This window comes from Hyla sarda, chromosome 1 (genome assembly GCF_029499605.1).
Source record: "Hyla sarda isolate aHylSar1 chromosome 1, aHylSar1.hap1, whole genome shotgun sequence".
In the NCBI taxonomy this organism is placed as follows: domain Eukaryota; kingdom Metazoa; phylum Chordata; class Amphibia; order Anura; family Hylidae; genus Hyla; species Hyla sarda.
Genome location: NC_079189.1, coordinates 54,530,292 through 54,555,868, shown reverse-complemented (window position 1 = coordinate 54,555,868; position 25,577 = coordinate 54,530,292). Strand labels below are relative to the sequence as shown.

The 25,577-nt window shown below is 41.8% G+C and overlaps 1 protein-coding gene across 3 annotated transcripts in view; it reads left to right on the top strand.

The window, feature by feature from the left end:
- Nucleotides 1–25,577, top strand: part of SORCS2 (sortilin related VPS10 domain containing receptor 2) — a 1,056,376-nt gene that overhangs the window by 976,935 nt on the left and 53,864 nt on the right. For all 3 annotated transcript variants that reach the window (XM_056555055.1, XM_056555056.1, XM_056555057.1), the window contains 5 exons: nucleotides 1,254–1,345; nucleotides 5,017–5,124; nucleotides 16,949–17,069; nucleotides 17,760–17,893; nucleotides 18,890–19,015. In XM_056555055.1, coding sequence (XP_056411030.1) covers nucleotides 1,254–1,345; nucleotides 5,017–5,124; nucleotides 16,949–17,069; nucleotides 17,760–17,893; nucleotides 18,890–19,015 — 581 coding nt within the window. The remainder of the gene's footprint in view (nucleotides 1–1,253; nucleotides 1,346–5,016; nucleotides 5,125–16,948; nucleotides 17,070–17,759; nucleotides 17,894–18,889; nucleotides 19,016–25,577) is intronic.

Sequence of the window (25,577 nt, the reverse complement as noted above, 5' to 3'; positions counted from 1 at the left end):
ATACAAACGTGTGGCCCGTTTCGGCTAGCTCACCCAGCCATTTTAAAGGACACAGCAGGCCCCCGGACACAACTCTTTGGGAAGTGCAGCCTCTTGAATTGGACTAGATAAATAGATAGATATGAGATAGATAGATAAATAAATAGATAGATAGATAGATAGATAGATGAATAGATGGATAGCTATGAGGTAGATAGATAGATAGATAGATAGATAGATAGATGAATAGATGGATAGCTATGAGGTAGATAGATAGGCAGGCAAACAGATTGATAAGAGATAGATTGACCATAGATAGATTAGATATATAGATAAGAGATGGATGGATAGATAGATAGATAGATAGATAGATAGATAGATAGATGAATAGATGGATAAATAGATAGATAGATAGATTAGAGATAGAGATAGATAGATATGATATAGAGATAGATAGATAGTTATGAGATAGATAGATAGATAGATAGATAGATAGATAGATAGATAACACAAAAAGGGATAAGTTGGCCAGCACATACTGATACTGATATCAAACTATTGCATTGACCCGGCATACAGGTGCAGGCTGCTGGGCTAAATATACACAAGCAGGAGAATACAGCAGCACACTGCTAGCACAAAGATACAGATAAATGAAAAATAAAAAAATTGAGGTGCTTCGCTCACCATTTGATGTGATGCAGGAACCCATAATATAAGGTGCTGGATGTCTCAGACCTTACAAGCCTGGTAACTAACTGCACAGAGGCACATTCACTGTGTAGGGTCCGTCCCAATGAGGTCACCTTATCGCTGTGGGATGGTCCAAACTATTTAGCCAAATGGTGAGCGAAGCGCCACAATTTTTCATTTTTCATTGTAGCAATATAGCATTTCATGTTTTATCTGTATCTTTGTGCTAACAGTGTGCTGCTGTATTCTCCTACTTGTAGATCGATAGATAGATAGATAGATAGATAGATAGATAGATAAGAGATGGATGGATAGATAGATGGATGAATAGATAGATAGATAGATAAGAGATGGATGGATAAATAGATAGATATGAGATAGATAGATAAATAGATAGATAGATATGAGATTTATAGATAGATGGATAATTAGATAGATAAATAGAAAGATAGATAGATAGATAGATAGAGAGAAGATGGATAGCGTGAATCTGCAATGTTCCCCATTCTACAAAAATGAGCCAATAATTAATTTTATTAATTAAAGAATTGATATGATGATGAAATCCTTTATCCTCACAGGTATTTGAAGAAGAGCATCACATCTTATATCTGGATCATGGCGGTGTTATTGTGGCCATCAAAGATACATCCATTCCTCTGAAAATACTCAAGTAATATATCACATTTTGTGCATATCTATAAATTATATCTTGAGAAAAAGCAATTTCACTGTTTTTTAGATATTATTTATCATATTGCTGTCTGGAAGTCCCCAGAAGTTGCTGTTGATGGATGTTTTGTTCTTTCTTTTTGCCTTTTACTTAGTACTTGGTGTGAATACAAGTATTAGTGCCCTGCTGTGAATGTACTCTAGCCTGTAACTTGTAAGTGAAATGTTATTGAGTTGTTTGTTTCTCGGCTCAGTGCACGTCTTGTAGGTCTGTGTATTCATGGAATGGGCTTCCCGAATATTGTAAACAGATATACTGTGACTGGAGCAAAAACAAAAGTATCACTGGATCCATCAACAGCAACTTGTTGTAAAGCTGCTGTTGATGGAACCAATGAGCATAATATATATATATATATATATATATATATATATATATATATATATAGTAAAGATACTTGATACTATATATTCAAAAGCAGTGTTTTTTTAACCAGAGTGCCTCCATCTGATGTAAAACTGCAACTCCCAGCATGCCAACATCTCTCTGGGCATGCTGGGAGTTGTAGTTTTCCAACAGCTGTAGGCTCACTGGTTGGGAAACACTGTTGTAGAGATTAGTTTTTTTTTGTGGTTCTATTTGAATGGTTGAATGAAAATGTTAACAAAAATGAGGTATCCCACCTATAATCAGTAGTGGTTCCCGCATAAGCAAGGGCAGGGGACTCCTTAGTCCAGCACCCACCCAAATCCTGGTGATTATGATCGAGTACAAAACCAAGACTAGTTCTGAAGAAGAGGACAAGTATTTAAAGGAATTACTGACACTCTATTGTTTTCAATAGCTGCAAAAAAAAAATAACTAATATGTGAACACACCTTTATAGGACAACCCTAGACCTAATACATTTCCCCACAGTCCTTGTAGCAGTAGATTGGATTTTTTGGGTTTGACAATACATTAGAATAGTGGTCCCCAACCTGTGGCCTGCCAATTGTTGTAAAACTACAACTCCCATAATGCCCTGACAGCTAATGACTCTCAAGGCATGATGGGAGGTGTAGTTTTTGAAACAACTAGAGAGCTACAGATTGAGGAACACTGAATTAGAATTGTAAAATAACAATTTAAAATTTAAGTCCACTAATGGGAAGAAAAAAAAATTGAATAACATACGGTAATTATTTTGTGTAATAATAATAATAATAAAAATAATAATATCATACTATTTAACTGTTGGTATTACATATATATATATATATATATATATATATATATATATATATATATATACATACATTTAATAACAGCAGTTAAAATAGCATGCTAGCATTATTGTTATTATTATTAGCAAAAAATAAATAAATATATAATATACACACACACACAGACACACACACACACACACATATATATATTATACAAAAAAGAAGATTGCAGCAGCACACATTGGACAAAAAATTGAGGCTCTTAGTGCACTTTTTGATCAAAATGTGTCCCCCATCCACCCCGGGGAGGTGGCCTCATTTGGGATGGGACCCTAGCACAAATTCTGAGCCTAACGCTCAGATACCAACTCACCTCTGCTGGGCATATAGCCTCTGACTGGGTGACATGCTGGATCCATATACAATTTAAAACAGCACCTGCATGTCACCCAGTCAGAGGCTATATGCCCAGCAGAGGTGAGTTGGTATCTGAGCATTAAGCTCAGAATTTGTGTTAGGGTCCCATCCTAAATGAGGCCACCTCCCCGTGGTGGATGGGGGACATGTTTTGATCAAAAAGTGCACTAAGAGCCTCAATTTTTTGACCAATGTGTGCTGCTGCAATCTTCTTTTTTGTATACTCGGTATCTGCCACAGCAGTGTGCACCCGTGTATTAGGTTGTTGTGCTGGCTATTTTTCTTTTTGCATATATATATATATATATATATATATATATATATATATATATATACAGTACAGACCAAAAGTTTGGACACACCTTCTCCTTCAGAGTTTTCTTTATTTTCATGACTATGAAAATTGTAGATTCACACTGAAGGCATCAAAACTATGAATTAACACATGTGGAATTATAGACATAACAAAAAAGTGTGAAAATATGTCATATTCTAGGTTCTAGCCACCTTTTGCTTTGATTACTGCTTTGCACACTCTTGGCATTCTCTTGATGAGCTTCAAGAGGTAGTCACCTGAAATGGTCTTCCAACAGTCTTGAAGGAGTTCCCAGAGATGCTTAGCACTTGTTGGCCCTTTTTGCCTTCACTCTGCGGTCCAGCTCACCCCAAACCATCTCGATTGGGTTCAGGTCCGATGACTGTAGAGGCCAGGTCATCTGGCGCAGCACCCCATCACTCTCCTTCTTGGTCACATAGCCCTTACACAGCCTGGAGGTGTTTGGGGGGTCATTGTCCTGTTGAAAAATAAATGATGGTCCAACTAAACGCAACCCGGATGGAATAGCATGCCGCTGCAAGATGCTGTGGTAGCCATGCTGGTTCAGTATGCCTTCAATTTTGAATAAATCCCCAATAGTGTCACCAGCAAAGCACCCCCACACCATCACACCTCCTCCTCCACACCAGCACACCTGTGAAGTGAAAACCATTTCAGGTGACTACCTCTTGAAGCTCATCAAGAGAATGCCAAGAGTGTGCAAAGCAGTAATCAAAGCAAAAGGTGGCTACTTTGAAGAACCTAGAATATGACATATTTTCACACTTTTTTGTTATGTCTATAATTCCACATGTGTTAATTCATAGTTTTGATGCCTTCAGTGTGAATCTACAATTTTCATAGTCATGAAAAGAAAGAAAACTCTGAATGAGAAGGTGTGTCCAAACTTTTGGTCTGTACTGTATATCTATATATACCGGTATATAATTTATTGATTTTATTTAATTATTTTTGCATTATGCTACAATTAATACCCAGTTAAAATCCCAAGATGACATGGTGAGGTGCACCAATGCTCTACAGCTGTTATACAGCTACTCCCATCTGAGAAGTGGACCCAGCTGTATCTAGTCTAGGCAATGCTCTGTGAGCTAAAAGCTTGAAATCTAGACTGATACATTGTAGCAAACTACCAGAGAGATCTGTGCAGCTGCTGCTGCTGATGTATTAAGCTAATAAAGCATTGTCCGCACTAGATACAATTGTACTAGATATGTACAGTGTATCAGACATAAGTCCAGGTTGTTTAGCTCACAGAGCATTGTCTAGCCTGGATACAATTGTATCCACCTCTCAACTGGGAAAAGGGCTAAATGCGTGTAGTGTATCAGTCTGGGTCCTTTCTGTTTAGCTTACAGAGCATTGCCTAGACTGGATACAATAACATCCACTTGTCAACTGAGAGAAGGACTAGATGCATACAGCAGTTTTCTTAAAAATGGTGAGAAACTAAAACATAAAGTATGTAGCATTTTTTCTTTTTCTTTATTCTTTGATTGTTCATATAAAAAAGGGTATAACCCCTTTATGGCTCCGGTAACTCCGGGCTCGATCATGGGATATGAACAACCTTGGACCACACAAATAGAATTCTTCATATATGTCATATACTGTTTGTTTCTAGCACTGCACATTTCTTAGTAACTTGAAAAATGATTGATTGAATATTTGTTTTTAAACATGTTTGATTATTTTATTGTTTTCCTTAGATTCAGTGTAGATGAAGGTTACACGTGGAGCGTACACAATTTCACCAGCACATCTGTATTTGTGGACGGACTTCTCAGTGAACCTGGAGATGAGACTTTGGTGATGACGTAAGTTATTCTTTGTTTTGGGCAATTTTTTTTGTTTGTTCTTTATTCAAAGAGAAGGACCCATTCACCCTTCTATGAATACAACCAACACAATAAGCAAATTATGTCATTTTTGGCTGCCATGGCTACAACAATGCGTGGAGAGAAATCTCCTTTCCATTTTTTCCCTGTTTATGTGTAGAAATAGTCACATATCTCTGTATATATTGCAGCAGTTTAGCTCGGTAGAGTTGGCCAAAAAAACATGAAACAGCAGTCAGAGACAGTGACGCGATTTAGATCCAAAACACAATATACAGCTGTATTTACACTGGCACAAAAACAAAAGCTGCTTGTCTAAGTGCTAGCTATACACTTTAACTTGTCCTCACTATATTTGTGGCTTTCTACCAGCCACCCAACAAAACATACTTCAAATGTGTTACCTCACAAATAGTAATCTACCTGTATATTTAAGGGGTACTCCTCTGCCCCATCATTGGGAACATTTTGTTCTGGATGCTTGGAGCGGGCGGTGGAGGTCGTGATGTCACAACCATGCCCCATGTGACCTCACACCACGCCCCTCAATGCAAGTCTATGGGAGGGGGCATGGCGCCCACCAAGCCCCCTCCCATAGACTTACATTGAGGGGGCATGGTGTGACGTCACGTGGGGGCATGATCGTGACATTACAACCCCCGTCGCCGGCACCCAGCATTCTAAACGAATGCTGGGTGCTGCACAGAGATTGCGAGGTTCTCAGCTGTGGGACCCCCCCCCCCCCCCCCCCACGATCAGAAATCTTATCTTATTATCTGATAAGATATCTAGGGGCAGAGTACCCCTTTAAGGTTAGTGTAGATGATCCTGCTGTCAGTTTCTCTTTAGCCCCTTCCCTCTATATGACGTGTATACACTTAATAGCGGAAGAGTGACAAACGCTCTTTGAGGAGTATTCCCATCATAGAGCATTCGAGGCCAGTGAAGCAGTGGGATTCAGCTTTCATACAAAGCCGAGCACCCGCCATAACTGTTAGGAGCAGAACGCCGATACTAATAGTTAAAGGGGTACTCCTCCGCTGGAAAACTTTTTTTTTTTTTAAATCAACTGGCGCCAGAAAGTTAAACAGATTTGTAAATTACTTCTATTAAAAAAATCTTTACCCTTCCAGTACTTTTTAGCAGCTGTATGCTACAGAGGAAAGTCTTTTCTTTTTAAATTTCTTTTTTTTCTTGTCCACAGTGCTCTCTGCTGACTCCTGATGCCCCTATCACGAACTGTCCAGAGAAGGAGAAAATCCCCATTGCACACCTATGCTGCTCAGGACAGTTCCTGACATGGATAGAGGTGTCAGCAGAGAGCTCTGCTGACACCTCTGTCCATTTTAGGAATTGTCCAGAGCAGGATAGGTTTGCTCTGGGGATTTGCTCCTACTCTGGACAGTTCCTAAAATGGACAGAGGTGTCAGCAGAGAGCACTGTGGTCAGACAAGAAAGAAATTTAAAAAGAAAAGAATTTCCTCTGTAGCATACAGCTGCTAAAAAGTACTAGAAGGGTAAAGATTTTTTTAATAGAAGTCATTTACAAATCTGTTTAACTTTCTGGCGCCAGTTGATTTAAAAAAAAAAAATGTTTTCCACCGGAGTAACCCTTTAACCCTGTTGATGCCACATTTACAGTCCTGACAGGGAAGGGGGCTCCCCCAGTCACCGATCAGATACTCTGCCATGCATGGCTGAATCATAATGGCTACGGTAGCCTGTGAGTGTCACTTTTTTATCTACTATCTTATGGATGATTGAAAACTGAGTCTTATGGAGTTGAGCACCATGGTGATTTATTGCTCATAATGTAAGACTGCAGTCAGGTGAACGGAGGTTATAGGACTCCGCCGTGCCTAATGCTGTCTATTGGTGTACAGCCTGTTGTGAATTATTTGAGGGGTGCAGTTTTTAAAATGGGGTTATATAAAGGGGTTTCTAGAATCCAGGCCTCTCAAATCCACTTTGGAAATGAACTGGTTCCTTCAATTAAAAAACCCTTTAATTAAAAAAAATAGATTTTGGAAACTTTGATGACAATTTCTAAATTCATTGCAAAGTTCTAGGCCCTCTGGCATCCCTGAAAGTAGAAGGACATTTATCAAATGATTCCAATATAAAGTACACATAACGGGGGGGTATTTATCAAAGGATTTATGTTTTTTTTTTCCACGTTACTTTGGCGCAATGCTTTGGCGCGGTGTCTTTTTGCACCAAAGTTTGGCGCATCTTCTCCGCTGTCATTTTTACAGCTTTCTCAAAATCACTCGGTCCTGTGTGTGATTTTAACTTTAGTCAGTAATTCATCATTTGCGCCAATCGATCTTTGGCGCAAATCCCATTTTTTTGGGCGCAAATCCCCGCCAAGAAATTTTGCACATGGAAAACACACTTAGCAATGTCAGAAAATGTAAAGGCGTCAAAATACATGAAAAAATATTTTTTTGTGAAAGCAGCGACGCCTCCAGGGCTGCGCAATACTATCCTGCGACATAGTTGTCTCTGAGGAACCTTCACCCTCTGTTGAGCCAGAATTGGACAATGGCCACACAGGTTCAGGAAAGGTAAGCACTAAAGCAGTGGTTAGAGATGAGCGAACTTACAGTAAATTCGATTCGTCACGAACTTCTCGGCTCGGCAGTTGATGACTTTTCCTGCATAAATTAGTTCAGCTTTCAGGTGCTCCCGTGGGCTGGAAAAGGTGGATACAGTCCTAGGAGACTCTTTCCTAGGACTGTATCCACCTTTTCCAGCCCACCGGACCACCTGAAAGCTGAACTAATTTATGCAGGATAAGTCATCAACTGCCGAGCCGAGAAGTTCGTGACGAATCGAATTTACTGTAAGTTCGCTCATCTCTAGCAGTGGTCTCCAACCTGCGGACCTCCAGATGTTGCAAAACTACAACTCCCAGAATGCCCGGACAGCCAACGGCTGTCCGGGCATGCTGGGAATTGTAGTTTTGCAACATCTGGAGCTCCGCAGGTTGAAGACCACTGCACTAAAGTAAAAAAAAACTCAAGTAGAAAATAAAATCCATTTCACATGGTGGCTATAAACCCCACAAAAGAAAATACCTCCTGTCGCTTACTGATATACTGCAGGAGGGACTCCGAAATGGCCGCTCTACAGGGTAGAATACGCGTCCTCTGTGGGGGTAAGTTCTGTGTAAAAGACGCTGTGAAGAACTGATTTCAACATTTGAGCCAAAATTACTAACAACTCGCACCAAATGATACATTTGGTGCATGTCCACGAAAACCAAAGTGAAAAAAAAAAAAGGGGGTAAAAAGAAACTGTCAACAGGTAAAATTGATAAATACCCCCCCCCCCCCTCCCATTGGTCCTCATTTACTAAGAGTGTTGTGTAGGTTTCTTTGTGGGTTTTAATTCCCTACTATTTATTTCCCACGGTATTTACTGAGGTTTCCCTACATTTTCCACTTTCCCTACACTTTGCTTTTTTTACACATGTTCTGATCTGTGGGGTTTTCCTCAGCTCAAATCCACCACATTTTCTGTGGAAACCTTAGTAAACATGTTGGGTTTTTGTGAAAATGTCAGGGACACGCCCCCCCCCCCCCCCCCCCCCCCCCCCCGCTTTTTTTGGCGGCCTCGTCCCCTTTCCCAGACGGCCATACCGCTTTTTCGGGTTTTCTCAGTAAAGTGAAGAGTTGATCAGGTTTTTTTTTTTTTAAATTCTGGCACTGACAGAATTTCTGGTGCACAACCCGACAAAACACGTCGGGGTTACAATAGTAAATCAGGACCATTGTAAGTATGAATTATTAGCTAATTCACATGGAATGACTATATTTCTTAAAAGCTGAAATTGTGCAAATTTTTCCAAATTTTTTCAAAATGTTGACGTTTTTCACCAAATAATAGCTGCAGGTATTGACCAAAGTTTACAATTAACATAAAGTATAATGTGTCATTGAAAAACTATTTTAGAATCACTTGGATAAGTTAAAGCATTCCAAGAACTAGAGATGAGCGAACTTACAGTAAATTCGATTCGTCACGAACTTCTCGGCTCGGCTGTTGATGCCTTATCCTGCATAAATTAGTTCAGCTTTCAGGTGCTCCCGTGGGCTGGAAAAGGTGGATACAGTCCTAGGAGACTCTTTCCTAGGACTCTATCCACCTTTTTCCAGCTCACCGGAGCACCTGAAAGTTGAACTAATTTATGCAGGATAAGTCATCAACTGCCGAGCCGAGAAGTTCGTGACGAATCGAATTTACTGTAAATTCGCTCATCTTTATCAAGAACCTTTGGCTGTCTGGGCATGCTAGAAGTTGTAGTTTTGCAACAGCTGGAGGCACCCTGGTTGGGAAACACTGCACTGCGTTGTTCTACATATTTCCTCATGGTTGTTTATATATGGCTTTTGACATGAGGAACTATTTAATCTGTGAATATATACCCTCTTATAGGTGTAGGTTTTCTAGTAGGTATATTCTCACCAGGGAAGAAATAAAACTGCTGACAGCAACTAATATAACACCCATTACGACTCTCTATAGTCAGAAATGGTACGTTTTAGGCTGGGTTCACACTGCGGAATCTCTGGGCAGAATTTCTGCCAGAGATCAAGACGGCGGCACTAGGACCACACAGACTGCATTGCCATCCCCATAGATGTCAATGCATTTCTGAGCAGATCTCCCAAAAGATCCACCCAGAAATGCATTGCCATCTATGGGGACGGCAATGCAGTCCGCACGGTCCTAGTCCCGCCGGCTCTATCGCCGGCAGAAATTCTGGCCAGAAATTCCACAGTGTGAACCCAGCCTTATAGTTACAATACAGTGGTCCCTCAACATACGATGGTAATCCGTTCCAAACGGACCATCGTTTGTTGAAACCATCGTATGTTGAGGGATCCGTACAATGTAAAGTATAGGACAGTGGTCTACAACCTGCGGACCTCCAGATGTTGCAAAACTACAACACCCAGCATGCCCGGACAGCCAACGGCTGTCCGGGCATGCTGGGTGTTGTAGTTTTGCAACATCTGGAGGTCCGCAGGTTGTAGACCACTGTTAGAGGAAGTTGTACTCACCTGTCCCCGCCGCTCCGGACCGTCACCGCTTGTCACCGCTGCCCGGGACGTCGCCCTCCATCGCTGTCGCCGCGTCCCCGAGGTGTCCCCGACGCTCCGGCAAGGCCTCTGCTTCCCCGGCATCCGCGCTCTCCGTCGCCGCCATCAGGTCGCTACGCACGCCGCTCCTATTGGATGACGAGACGACGCGCGCAGCGACGTGATGACGACGATGGAGAGCGCCGACGATGTAGGGGATCCCGAAGAGGACGCGCCGGAGCCCCGAGGACAGGTAAGAGACATCACCGGAGCTCACGGGGCACCGTAAACGGCTATCCGGTGGCAGCTGAAGCAGTCTGCGCTGCCGGATAGCCGTTTATGCGATGGCCCAGACATAAAAAGCATCGTATGTTGATGCTGCCTCTGAGAGGCCATCGCATGTTGAAATTGTCGTATGTCGGGGCCATCGTAGGTCGAGGGGTCACTGTATATGGAGAATAGACCCTATGGCATTTAATCTTGTGGATAACCTGGTAGGTCCCATTTATTCCAGATTAAAGTCATTATACTATATACATTCATGTATCCAATGCTTTTTGTTTCGGATTTAGGCTAGGTCCGCACTACCGAATTTCCGCCTGCAATTCCGCTTTGAAATTGCAGGCAGAAATTCCGCTTACTAAAATGTATAGTGTAGTGAATGGGTTTCTGTTCACAAATTCACACTTCAGAATTTGTGAACGGAAAATCCGCTTGAAAATTTCCCGGAAAGAAATACTCACGGAACACATTGCAGTCTATTGGAAACTGCAGTGTCCGCGCGGTCCTAGTGCCGACTGATTCAATTGGCGCTGGCCGCACTCGGACTCTCAGGGCAGAAATTTCCTGCCTGGAGATTCCGCAGTGTGACCCAAGCCTAAGGCTGTAAGGTTTGTTAAATGAAGCCTTAGAACAGACTTGAAGTGATATCCATTCATTAGGTTCATCTCTACCACAAGAGAATACACTGAGGATTGTCTATGACAATTCCCCGAGCCTGAAGCGTGTTTCCCTGTAAGACTTACAGACGCACTTCAAGCCTTGGATTTTATCTGAAGTATTTTTTGCAAAGTAACCAAGTTCTTAATTTTATTCAATGCTTCACTGTTTCTCAGCGGGAATAGGATGAAGAACAGGGCTTATATCACAGCACCACCTTGTGGGCAAAAAATAGAAAATATAGGCGCTTTCATTTTACAGGACTTTTCCATTATTATTTGTTTGAATATTTATTTAATAATAATAATTTAAATAATAATAATAATTATTATTATTTAAATAATAATTATAATTATTATTATTATAAATGGTTTTGGCGACCACATGCATAGTGTTCCTCCAGAAAGTCCTGTGCTCACATCAATGTGTGTATCATTTCTTTGACTGTATCCATTTACACCATCTATTAAATCTTCCCTGTATATATATATATATATATATATATATATATATAGAGTATCAGTGTTCTCAATGGGGGATATTTATCAAAACCTGTGCAGAGGAAGAGTGGTGCAGTTGCCCATAGCAACCAATCAGATTGCTTCTTTCATTTTCCACAGGCCTCTAAAGAGGCCTGTGGAAAATGAAAGAAGCAATCTGATTGGTTGCTATGGGCAACTGCACCACTCTTCCTCTGCACAGGTTTTGATAAATATCCCCCAATGACTCTTCAATGTAAAGTTTGGCTTTATCTGGTCAAGGGTCCTCATGCTTGACCCCCATCTTTCTCCCCTTCTTGTTGCAGTTATTTCAGCGTTTTTGCTTCTGTTTTTTTTCCTCCTTGCCCTCTAAAATCCATAGCTTTAGTTGAGTTGCATGAGAGATTATTTTTGGAGGACAAATTATTCTTTTTAGTAGCAACCTTTATTTAATCATAAAATTGTAATGTTAAACCAAATATATTTATACACACACACGTAGAAATCAACTGGCACTGCTGAACTTAGGTCGAATCCACTTTCATGAGCCCGCACAGGTTTTTATTAGGTGACAGCTACTATAAAATGCACTTATGGTGGAGATGCCCTAACCTTATAAAATACAGTCCAACTTTATCCAACATATAATAAAAGTGAAGAGGCTGCACTCACCACAATCGCTTTTAAGGGGCTTTATTGAAAGTCCATCAGGAGTACATACAGCGGGTGCATAGAAAGTGCAACAACATGTTTCGCGCTAGATGCGCGTCTAGCACACACAAATGTTCCCATCTAATTTCCGTTAGGCTGGAGCTATTTCATTACCTGGTACACATATTACGAGTCAGGATATGAAGACGGGATGGGAGGTCCGAATAGGAGGACAGGATATGAGGACGGGATATGAGGACGAGATGTGAGGTCGGGATAGGAGGTCGGGTAGGAGGTCGGGATAGGAGGACGGGATAGGAGGACGGGATAGAAAGTCTGGATAGGAGGTTGGGATAGGAGGTTGAGATAGGAGGACGGGATAGGAGGTCAAGATAGCAGGTCGAGATAGGAGGACGGGAAAGGAGGTCGGGATAGGAGGACGGGATAGGAGGTCTGGATAGGAGGTCAGGATAGGAGGTCGAGATAGGAGGATGGGATAGGAGGTCAAGATAGGAGGTCGAGATATGAGGATGGGAAAGGAGGTCGGGATAGGAGGATAGGATAGGAGGTCGAGATAGGAGGTCAGGATAGGATATCAGGATAGGAGGTCGGGATAGGAGGACAAGATAGGAGGACGGGATATGAGGACAGGATAGGAGGTCTAGATAGGAAGTTGGGATAGGAGGTCGAGATAGGAGGACGGGATAGGAGGTCAAGATAGGAGGTCGAGATATGAGGACGGGAAAGGAGGTCGGGATGGGAGGACAGGATAGGAGGTCTGGATAGGAGGTCAGGATAGGAGGTCAGGATAGGAGGTCGAGATAGGAGGATGGGAAAGGAGGTCGGGATAGGAGGACGGGATAGGAGGACGGGATAGGAGGTTGAGATAGGAGGTCGAGATAGGAGGACTGGATAGGAGGTCGGCATAGGAGGTCGGATAGGAGGTCAGGATAGGAGGTCGGGATAGGAGCTCGAGATTGGAGGACGGGATAGGAGGTCGAGATAGGAGGACGGGATAGGAGGTCGAGGACGGGATAGGAGGACGGGATAGGAGGTTGGGATAGGAGGTCGGGATAGGAGGACGGGATAGGAGGACGGTATAGGAGGTCGGGACAGGAGGTCGAGATGGGAGGTCGGGATAGGAGGTCGGGATGTGGGGTCGGGATATGACAACAATATATGAGGACTGCATATGAAGTCAAAAGCTTCCTCCTTTGTTTATTTTCCTCCACAAAAAGGATTAGGAAGGAAAAACCGGGCAACGCCGGGTACTCAGCTAGTAATACTATATAACATTGTTATTATTATTATTATTATTATTATTACTATGTTTTTGTAGTGTAATAAAAAAAACACACAGTTGCAAAATTTTGTGGGCATTTCTTACGGTAAAAATTACATGTTAACTTCATTTTGTGGGTCAGTACAATTACAGTCATACCAGAATTGATATAGTTTTTTGTTAGGTTTTATTTGTTAGGGTCCTTTCACACTGCATTTTTGTTTCCCTTTCATTATTTCTGCTACAGTATTACAGAACAACATACACAACAGCGTGATAAGGGATAATTACAAATTTTATTATACACATAAAAAACATGTGATAAAAATACACAAAAAGCTATAAAAACCCCATAGGGGCTAAATAAGAGACATCCAACTCTACACAGATTATAGGGAATAGTATTACCAAGTGGACCAGAGGGGATATGAGTCACCGCTACCCAACGTTTCGCCAACACCTGGCTTCTTCCGGGGCGTGGAGACGCCCCGGAAGAAGCCAGGTGTTGGCGAAACGTTGGGTAGCGGTGACTCATATCCCCTCTGGTCCACTTGGTAATACTATTCCCTATAATCTGTGTAGAGTTGGATGTCTCTTATTTAGCCCCTATGGTTTTTTTTTCTTAGGACCGCACTTGCGGCAACACACTTATGTATTGTTTATCAATATGTTTACCTTTAACCTGTTACAATATATGTGGGTATGATTCTCCATTTCTTCGGCTCTCTGCCAGTTGTTTCCAGTTTGTGCTTTTATAGCTTTTTGTGTATTTTTATCACATGTCTGTGTTTTTTATGTGTTTAATAAAATTTGTAATTATCCCTTATCACGCTGTTGTGTATGTTGTTCTGTTATATTGAGATAGCGTGGGATTCACGCCTAGTGGGACACTTTTGTGATTCTACAGTATTACAGATCACAGTTTTAAGATCATACCATAAGACAGTGGTTTCCAAAAAGTGTGTGCCTTTGGCTGCCCGGTCATGCTGGAAGTTGTTGTTTTGCAAAAGCTGGAGGCACACTGGTAGGGAAACAGCGATCTACAGTGGGTCAAAAAAGTATTTAGTCAGCCAGCAATTGTGCATGTTCTCCCACTTAAAAAGATGAGAGAGGCCTGTAATTTTCACCATAGGTATACCTCAACTATGAGAGACATAATGAGAAAAAAAATCCATAAAATCACATTTTCTGATCTTTAAAGAATTTATTTGCAAATTATGGTGGAAAATAAGTATTTGGTCAATAACAAAAGTTCATCTCAATACTTTGTGATATACCCTTTGTTGGCAATGGCAGAGGTCAAATGTTTCCTGTAAGTCTTCACAAGTTTTCACACACTCTTGCTGGTATTTTGGCCCATTCCTCCATTCAAATCTCCTCTAGAGCAGTGATGTTTTGGGGCTGTTACTGAGCAACACGGACTTTCAACTCCCTCCAAAGGTTTTCTATGGGGTTGAGATCTAGAGACTGGCTAGGCCACTTCAGGACCTTGAAATGCTTCTTATGAAGCCACTCCTTCATTGCCCGGGCGGTGTGTTTGGGATCATTGTCATGCTGAAAGACCCAGTCACGTTTCGTCTTCAATGCCCTTGCTGATGGAAGGAGGCTTTCAATCAAAATCTCATAATACATGGCCCCATTCATTCTTTCCTTTACACGGCTAGTCCCTTAGCAGAAAAACAGCCCCAAAGCATGATGTTTCCATCCCCATGCTTCACAGTAGATATGGTGCTCTTTGGATGCAACTCAGCATTATTTCTCCTCCAAACTAGATGAGTTGAGTTTTTACCAAAAAGTTCTACTTTGGTTTCATCTGACCATATGACATTCTCCCAATACTCTTCTGGATCATCCAAATGCTCTCTAGCAAACTTCAGAGGGGCCCGGGCATGTACTGGCTTAAGCAGGGGGACATGCCTGGCACTGCATGATTTGAGTCCCTGGTGGCGTAGTGTGTTACTGATGGTAGCCTTTGTTACTTTGGTCCCAGCTCTCTGCAGGTCATTCAATAGGTCCCCCCGTGTGGTTCTGGGATATTTGCTCACCAATCTTGTGATCATTCTGACACCATGGGGTGAGATCTTGCGTAGAGCCCCAGATCAAGGGAGATTGTCAGTGGTCTTGTATGTTTTCCATTTTCTAATAATTGCTCCCACAGTTGATTTCTTCACACCAAGCTGCTTGCCTATTGTAGATTCAGTCTTCTCAGCCTGGTGCAGGTCTACAATTTGGTTTCTGGTGTCCTTTGACAGCTCTTTGGTCTTGGCCATAGTGGAGTTTGGAGTGTGACTGTTTGCAGTTGTGGACAGGTGTCTTTTATACTGATAACAAGTTCAAACAGGTGCCATTAATACAGGTAACGAGTGGAGGACAGAGGAGACTCTTAAAAGAAGAAGTTACATGTCTGTGATAGCCAGAAATCTTGCTTGTTTGTAGGTGACCAAATACTTATTTTCCACCATAATTTGCAAATAAATTCTTAAAAAATCAGACAATGTGATTTTATGGATTTTTTTTTTCTCATTATGTCTCTCATAGTTGAGGTATACCTATGATGAAAATTACAGGCCTCTCTCATCTTTTTTAAACGGGAGAACTTGCACAGTTGGTGGCCGACTAAATACTTTTTTGCCCCACTGTTTATTATAAAATATTTCTGAAATCTTGAAGTTTATTGTCCGACCACTTAGCCGAAAAAAAGCAATAATAAGAAAACTTTACCTCAGTCTCCTTATTATGATTGCAGACATTACAGTGAAAGTTAACACCAGTAGATAGATAAGTTATGATCAGACAATTCAAAACTTACCTAAAATGACCTTTGCACAGGTCACAGAGCATGCCTAGAAAACTCTCCGATACAAGTGAATAGGGTCAGGACTAGTCTATTGTTGTCTAAGCCCATGGGTCCTGCTGTAAAGCTTATCTCTAAATGTTGATAAAAGCAACTCAAGCAAGAAGACTGCCCCAATAATAATGTGCTAAAATAAAATAGAAAATAGAGAAAAAAAATTAAAAATAACATGTCTCGGTATTAGGCTCTGATCAGTAATAAGAAAATCTAGGTGATACATTTACTTTAAGCCTTGCTCCTATCTTGTCGGCACCTCAGTTGCCATACCTGGTTGACCCCAACAAAATGTGTTCAGGATTGTTGAGGATATTGCTGCTGAAAAAAGTAGTGGAGCAGTTCAGCTGACTGGGCTTATCAGGGATGTTCTACCGGGAAAGTGATATGTAAGCCTGACCGTAGCCATCAGCGTCTGCTCAGCTGTCAGAGATATATGTTGTATTCTGCAATTCGTTACTGTTCTGTAAAAATCAGTCAATAATGAAAATATAAGATCCGGCCATTTACTTTACAGGGTGTTCGGACACATCAGTTACCGATCAGAATGGGAGCTGGTAAAAGTTGACTTTAGACCCTCGTTCTTCAGAGAGTGCACCGAGGACGATTATGACTCCTGGAATCTGTCTAATATACAGGTATTGTACAATGAGAAGCAAAATCTGAGCAAAGGTATTTTTTAGAGAATCTCCACATTTTATCATATTGTTGTTTATTTATTTATTTATTTATTTTGCCCATTACTTTTTACATAAACTGGTTATTTATTGGTGCTGGAGATTTGTTTCAGCCAATTGCCCAAGAACCCCAACATGATCCAAACACTGGACATGGCCATAATACAGCTCTACTATACTCTGTATATACAACACTTTTACCCCAACATGACCCTACCACTGGACATGACCCTAAAGCAATTCTACTATACTCTGAACATAGAGCACTATAACCCCCAGCACGACCCAACCACTGGACATGACCATAATACAGCTGTACTATGCTCTGTATATAGAACACTATAACCCCCAGCCACTGGACTTTACCATAATACAGCTGTACTATGCTCTGTATATAGAACACCACAATCCCCAACATGACCCAAATACTGGGCATGGCCATACCATAATTCTGGTATACATCAGTGTTCCCCAACCATAATTTTGCCTGGATAGCCGAATGCTCCTCTCTCGGTCTGAGCTGTCTGAGCATATGGGGTTTTTAGTTTTGATACAGCTGGTCATACACTGGTTGGATAACACTGCTGTATCGCAAAAACAGACTTTAAACACTATGAAAATCCAATTTATTTTCTTCATATTTATTTACAGGGTGACCAATGCATCATGGGTCAACAGAGAAGCTTCCGCAAGAGAAAGACATCGTCATGGTGCATTAAGGGTAGGAGCTTTACCTCCGCCCTGACATCAAGAATATGTCAATGTGAAAGCACAGATTATGTGTGGTATGTATTTATAGACCTATTTATGTCTTCATAAGGATTTTATGAGCTCTACATTTCCTTATTTCTTTTGTCACATGTATAGAAATAGATCAACAAACAATGATTTTTTTTAACATACAAGTGATAAAAATTAATTCCACGTGGTAAGCTGCATTGACTAACATAAGCTCAATTACCAAGACCTTATAAATAGAATAGGTAGCTATAAAGGTTGCAGAGGTAGTTGTTTCCCATGACCCATTGGCTCATACTCTCCTTTATTATTTTGCTGACAATGCAGTAGAGAGAGATGGGTGCACAGTTTGAAATAGACATAGAAATAGGACCCACCAGGACGGGGCCCCCTTTCTTCAAGGGTATGCCACTTCATGGTATGCCACTAATGTAGGTATACCCTAGGGTACCAGTCATCCCTGGGCACTGGTGCCTAAAGAGGCCCGTAGGTCTATCTGCTCCATTAGAAGACACAGTTATTATAAGTCATACATAGGTGGAGGCTCTTTTACAGATTTTGTGTCGGGGCCCTTGAACTTTTTCGGAAGGAATACACAAACATGGCTTTACCATCTTGCTGGAACTGCCTGGGTGGAGTAATGTTGCCCATCCCCTGCAAAACGTTACATCCAGGAATCCACCCAAGAGCAAGAAATGGTGGGAGGGGACCATGACAAGAAGCATAGACAACAGGCAGGAACAGAGGATGGATCAGAGGCCAGGAAGTGGGATAAAGAAAAATTGCTGAACCCCCCCCCCTTCACACTATAGTTTAGCCATGGTAGAGATGCTAATGCTGGTGTCGAATCCAAACCTGGATTTACAGTATAAAGTACAACAGTAGAGAAGTTCAGAAAATTTTTAAAATAAAATGGCTATCCTACTACAATCATGGCACATAGCATATTATGCGGTAGTTTTAGCAGTTTTTGTACTTTTTAGCCATCTAAATATGTTTTTCCTTTAAAGAAATGCTGACTTATATATGTTCTTTACCTACAGCGATTATGGCTATGAACAAGAGGTTACCCAAAAACAAACTAGTAGATGTTTTCCTGATTTTTGGTTTAACCCCGAATCTCCACCAGAAGACTGCACTGTGGGAGAAACCTATACAAGTACAACTGGGTAAAGGTTCAGCTTTATCACCACTTCTGTATTCTCTGTTTGACCCTACATAGCACTAAGGGAATGATATGTAGTGCATAGTGGAAGCGTCAGTGTCCCCAACTCTATTGGACTGAGCACTTTCATTATTGCCAGCCACATCAGTTCTGTCAGTTACTAATATCACTAAGAGGCTATTTTCTCTTGCGGAGGAATAAAAATAAAAAAAGTGTGAATTTTCCCGTTTACCCTCAGAGGTGTTTTATGATCTCAGAAAAAGGCACAAAAAATATTATGTAACAAGCACATATACAAATATAAAGATCGCAAAGTTAAAAAAAAAAAATATATATATATTATACATTTTACATATGAAAATAACCCAAACCAAATAATGAACACATTTTGACACTTTCTTTTAGTGTCAGGTGCAAATGTGACAACATATTTAATTTTACACATGCATTTTTCGGACATAATCTACAAAGAAAGGCCCAAAAACATTTTGCCCACATTTTTTTGCCGATTACGGAATAAAATCCAATGGGTAAAATAAAATATGTCTGCAAATGTTTACATGTGAACTATAAATTGAAAACTTTAACATTTTTTGTGAAGAAAAAACATATTAGTCTGAATTTTGTCTGTGCATTGCAGAAAAAGTTATTTTCGTATCCCATTAAAAAAAAAAAAAAAAATTGAGCTGGTAAACCACAATGTGCATAAAATCGATGGCAAAAAAAGGGTTAAAGCGCCACTGTCATGAAACTGTGTGCAGGTGGTGTGTATAGCAATGTTTTTTACCTAATATTTGCAGGCTTTCATGACCCCCAAAAATGCTTTTGATCAAAGCCACCGACGGTCGGATAGGCGTGGCGCGAGGTAAGCGATGCCCCACCATTGCCACGCCCACCCCCTGTATGCCAGTGCTGGGACCGCTGTGTGATTGACACACAGATCCCAGCGCATGCGCCCTTCAGCTCACCTTTTTTGGCTGGTTATTATACTCGTGCCCATTATCTTCTTTCTTCTCTCTGGTGGAGACGCTTGCGCAAGCTGGACAGTTCCCGATACTAGGGGCAGAGAGGAAGCGTGCTCTCTGCACCTAGCACTGCGCAGGTGCACTGAGGAGGAAGACGGTGGCGGAAGCAAACGGGAGCTGGGGGAGTGCACGTTAGATGAGCTGAAGGGTGCATGCGCTGGGACCTGTGTGTCAATCACACAGCGGTCCCAGCGCTGACATACAGGGGGTGGGCATGGTGGCGGCGGCGGGGCATCGCGTACCTCGCGCCATGCCTATCCGACCGTCAGTGGCTTTGATCAAAAGCATTTTTTGGGGTCATGTAAAAACATTGCTATACCCACCACCTGCACACAGTACAAAGGCTGTGTGCAGGTTATTGCACCCAGATTTCATGACCGTTGCGCTTTAAATAGAGTCTATAAAGGGTTAAATAACATTATTATATAAGGAGTAAAAGTTAGCATGGTGCAGGCCCCATCATAAAGTGCACGGCTGCTCCGTCAGTACAGGATGGATGGCAGCATCGCTCTCTATGACTGGAGGTCTTGAAGCATGAAATTTAAAGCACAGGCGCACAGTCCACCTCTATAGCCGCCAAGTCAGCTCGGAGAGAAATAACCCTGGTGGGAATAAGACATATGAAGCAAAATGCACCTTATAAAGTCTTAGTTCCTGAAGGGCAGTATGATAAATAGTCGCTGTGTCCCGATTCTCTTCTGCGCTTATACCTCCATAATAAATGAACGGATCAGATGTCACTTATGAAGAATGGCCACTTAGATGTATTGAGCTGCCGCTGGGCCCACAGGTACACCATGTCTACTTAGGGTGCCCACTACCATTAATATATAAATTTTATTAATATTAATATAATATAAATTAATTACATTTCTGTTTTAAATTTACTAAAGACTCCAGTTTTGTGCAGAACGTGTTGGACCAGGCGTGTCCTGGTGCCCCCCATTGTAATAAATACAGGGAGAGAACATTTACTTACATAAAGCATGTATGTTTAGCATTTATATTCCATCATGAGTGACTTGTGGGCAGTGCTTTACAAGAGCATCGGCAGTCAGGGTCTCTCCTACAGTCAATAATGTAAAGGGTTTTCAAGAAAAGAGGTCCTCAAAGGGGTAAATGTTGCGAATGCTTTTTTCGCGCTGCCGGGGTCGACTATGCCTCTCGTGACATCACGGCCATGCCCCCTCAATGCAAGTCTATGGGAGGGGGCGTGACGTACGTCACGCCCCCTCTCATAGACTTGCATTGAGGGGGCATGGCCGTGATGGCACGAGGGTCGTGGCTGACCCTTGCAGAGCGAAAAACAGCATTCGGAACATTTACATCCGAACGCTGGCCAGTGAAGTACCCCTTAAAATACAGGTTTAGACCAAGTGTCCCCAAATACATTGATTTTTTACAGTGTCCTAAATACTGTGTCAGCCACAGCACCCTCACATTTAGTATCATACACACTGTCCCCACATTCAGTGTCAGCTACATTGTCCCCATATTCAGTGTCAGGCACAGCCCCACAAATACAGTGTCAGCAACATTTTCACCACATTCAGTGTCATCCGCCATCCCCCAAATACAGTTCCTGTCACAGTGTTGCCAGATTCACAGGCAGCCACAGTACCCCCATATATAGTGTCATCCACAGACCCCCAACTATAGTGCCAGCCCTAGTTCCCACACAGTTACCCATATTCATTATTTTTCACAGTCCTCCTAATGTCAGTGGCAACTAAATGCCCCTATATTCAGTGCTAGCCATAGTCCCCATAAATGCACTGCCAGTCACAATGTCCCCAACCATACTGGCAGTCTCAAAAATAAAAACAGTTGCCATGTCTCCACTATAGAGGGGGCTAGTGTATGAAAGACCAAATTTATTGCCATGCTTGAAATAAAGGCAGCGACAGTACCTTTACATGTCCTGGAAGTCAGGTGACTTGGCATGTTACTAGAAGCAACACAGTCCTAACAGCAACCATCGTCCCCAAAACTGATTTTTTAGTAATATTGTTAAAAAAAAATTAAAAAATCAGCAATCTTCATAAAAGTAATTGAGCAAAAAATCATGTTGATTGCCCAACAATTTAAAACGTTAGAGGAAGGGGTTACAGAGCAGCCTGCAGTGATTGGATGAGACCCAGCACAGCAGACTCAGGGAGGAAGTGAATGGATGTTAAGTGAGGGCGGACTCAGTGTTTGCCTTGGACACGCCCCTTCCTGAGCAGTGGATGCCAGAATGAGTGAGCAGCAGATCGGAGGGATTTGTTAGCCAAATAGAGAAGTAAGACACATAAAAAAAGACATATAAAGCATCTGCACAACCTAGTGATTAACACATATAAGCATTATTTTTTTCTGTGATATGACAGGTACACTTTAAGTTCCTATGGAACTAATAAGCCGAGGAGCTATAGCACTGTGTATTACTGGCAGGGATTATAGTCAGCTGATGTATGTTTTCTCTTCGTGTAGCGCCGACATTTAGTGACATGGCGAGCCGTTCGTCCCGGCCTGTTCTTCCTCATTTTCATTCACCCGGCATCAACTACACTATTAATTAAATTGAGTGTTAGCGTTCTCCAACCGAGCAGGCGTCCATGAAATTCCTAGAGCATAGGAGCCAACGAAGGGGAAAGCACATCTTCCATTGGAATAAACAGCCCCGGCCTTTTGAAAAAAAAAAAAAAGAAAAAGAAAATAATTGCCTACTTTACATTTTAGGGACATCCAATTTAAAAAGGATTTTGGTTTACTGCAAACACAAGGCTATTTAGCCAAGACGAAGACTGTGCGTGGGTTATCCACGCTTCATCTGAAAAGACACTTGTTTTTTTGTTTTTTGTGTGTGTGTGTGTGTGTGTGTGTGAGTGTGTGTGTGTGTGTATCGTGATGGCCTTCGACAGGCGCGCTCTCGCATTGGGTTATCCACGCTTCATGTGAAAAGACACTTGTTTTTTAGTTTTTTATGTGTGTGTGTGTGTGTGTGTGTGTGTGAGTGTGTGTATCACGATGGCCTTCGACAGGCGCGCTCTCGCATTGGGTTATCCACGCTTCATCTGAAAAGACACTTGTTTTTTAGTTTTTTGTATGTGTGTGTGTGAGTGTGTGTGTGTGAGTGTGTGTGTGTATCGTGATGGCCTTCGACAGGCGCGCACTCGCATGGTGCTGTTAGGGAATCTGCTACTGTGCCGCTTGCGGTTGTTACGTAGGATTAAGAGACTTGGAAGACTCGTTTTACAGCGCTTGCCTTTTCCAGGGATTTAATGCAGAACAGTAAAAACCCATTCTGTGACACGACACGCGCTAAATTATTTATGACAGTCGTTGTGCGGGGTCTGCTTGGGGAAATAACTGAGGAATGGAGTAAAGGGGCGATGAAGAGGTGGCGGGGCTGAAGATCAATGAAATGATGTTTAATTGTTTCTGTGATTCCCATAGACCAGTGGTCTCCAAACTGTGGACCTCCAGATGTTGCAAGAACTACAACTCCCAGTATGCCCAGATAGCCGCTGGCTGTTTGGGCATGCTGGGAGTTGAAGATTTACAACAGCTGGAGGTCCACAGTTAGGTATAATCTGTTAAGATCCAACCTGTCCTGCCCTGGAATGACCCAAAATCTGCGTAAAACTGCTTACCCCCCTCCCGATAGTTCTCAAAGGTAGGACCCCACCCAGGGGTGTCATGTGAGTAGCAGACGTACTGTAGCAGCTGCTATTGGGCCTGTTTCCACTTAGAAAATTAGGAGGGGGAATGGGAAATTAAATGCAGCCCATTTAAAGGTTTATAGTGTTCCATGGTTACCCCTGCTGTGTGTGTTAGCCCTATTCGGTGGCACTATTCCTGTGCTGTAACATCACTGCGTTATGGTTTTTTATGTGTGTTGTTCTCAGGCTATTATATGATAGTGTACATCACTGTGTGTATTATCTCTGTACTGTGACATCACTGTGTATTATCCCTGTACAGTGACATCACTGTGCATTATCCCTGTACTGTGACATCACTGTGTGTATTATCCCTGTACTGTGACATCACTGTGTATTATCCCTGTACTGTGACATCACTGTGTGTATTATCCCTGTACTGTGACATCACTGTGTGTATTATCCCTGTACTGTGACATCACTGTGTGTATTATCCCTGTACTGTGACATCACTGTGTGTATTATCCCTGTACTGTGCCATCACTGAGTGTATTATCCCTGTACTGTGACATCACTGTGTGTATTATCCCTGTACTGTGACATCACTGTGTGTATTATCCCTGTACTGTGCCATCACTGTGTGTATTATCCCTGTACTGTAACATCACTGTGTGTATTATCCCTGTACTGTGACATCACTCTGTGTATTATCCCTGTACTGTGACATCACTGTGTATTATCTCTGTACTGTGACATCACTGTGTGTATTATCCATGTACTGTGCCATCACTGAGTGTATTATCCCTGTACTGTAACATCACTGTGTGTATTATCCCTGTACTGTGACATCACTGAGTGTATTATCCCTGTACTGTGACATCACTGTGTGTATTATCCCTGTACTGTGACATCACTGTGTGTATTATCCCTGTACTGTGACATCACTGTGTGTATTATCCCTGTACTGTGACATCACTGTGTATTATCCCTGTACTGTGACATTACTGTGTGTATTATCCCTGTACTGTGACATCACTGTGTGTATTATCCCTGTACTGTGACATCACTGTGTATTATCCCTGTACTGTGACATCACTGTGTGTATTATCCCTGTACTGTGACATCACTGTGTGTATTATCCCTGTACTGTGACATCACTGTGTGTATTATCCATGTACTGTGCCATCACTGAGTGTATTATCCCTGTACTGTGACATCACTGTGTGTATTATCCCTGTACTGTGACATCACTGTGTGTATTATCCCTGTACTGTGCCAACACTGTGTGTATTATCCCTGTACTGTAACATCACTCTGTGTATTATCCCTGTACTGTGACATCACTGTGTGTATTATCCCTGTACTGTGACATCACTGTTTGTATTATCCCTGTACTGTAACATCACTGAGTGTATTATCCCTGTACTGTAACATCACTGTGTGTATTATCCCTGTACTGTGATATCCCTGTACTGTGACATCACTGAGTGTATTATCCCTGTACTGTGACATCACTGTGTGTATTATCCCTGTACTGTGACATCACTGTGTGTATTATCCCTGTACTGTGACATCACTGTGTGTATTATCCCTGTACTGTGACATCACTGTGTGTATTATCCCTGTACTGTGACATCACTGTGTATTATCCCTGTACTGTGACATCACTGTGTGTATTATCCCTGTACTGTAACATCACTGTGTGTATTATCCCTGTACTGTGACATCACTGTGTGTATTATCCCTGTACTGTTACATCACTGTGTATTATCCCTGTACTGTGACATCACTGTGTATTATCCCTGTACTGTGACATCACTGTGTTTATTATCCCTGTACTGTGACATCACTGTGTATTATCCCTGTACTGTGACATCACTGTGTATTATCCCTGTTC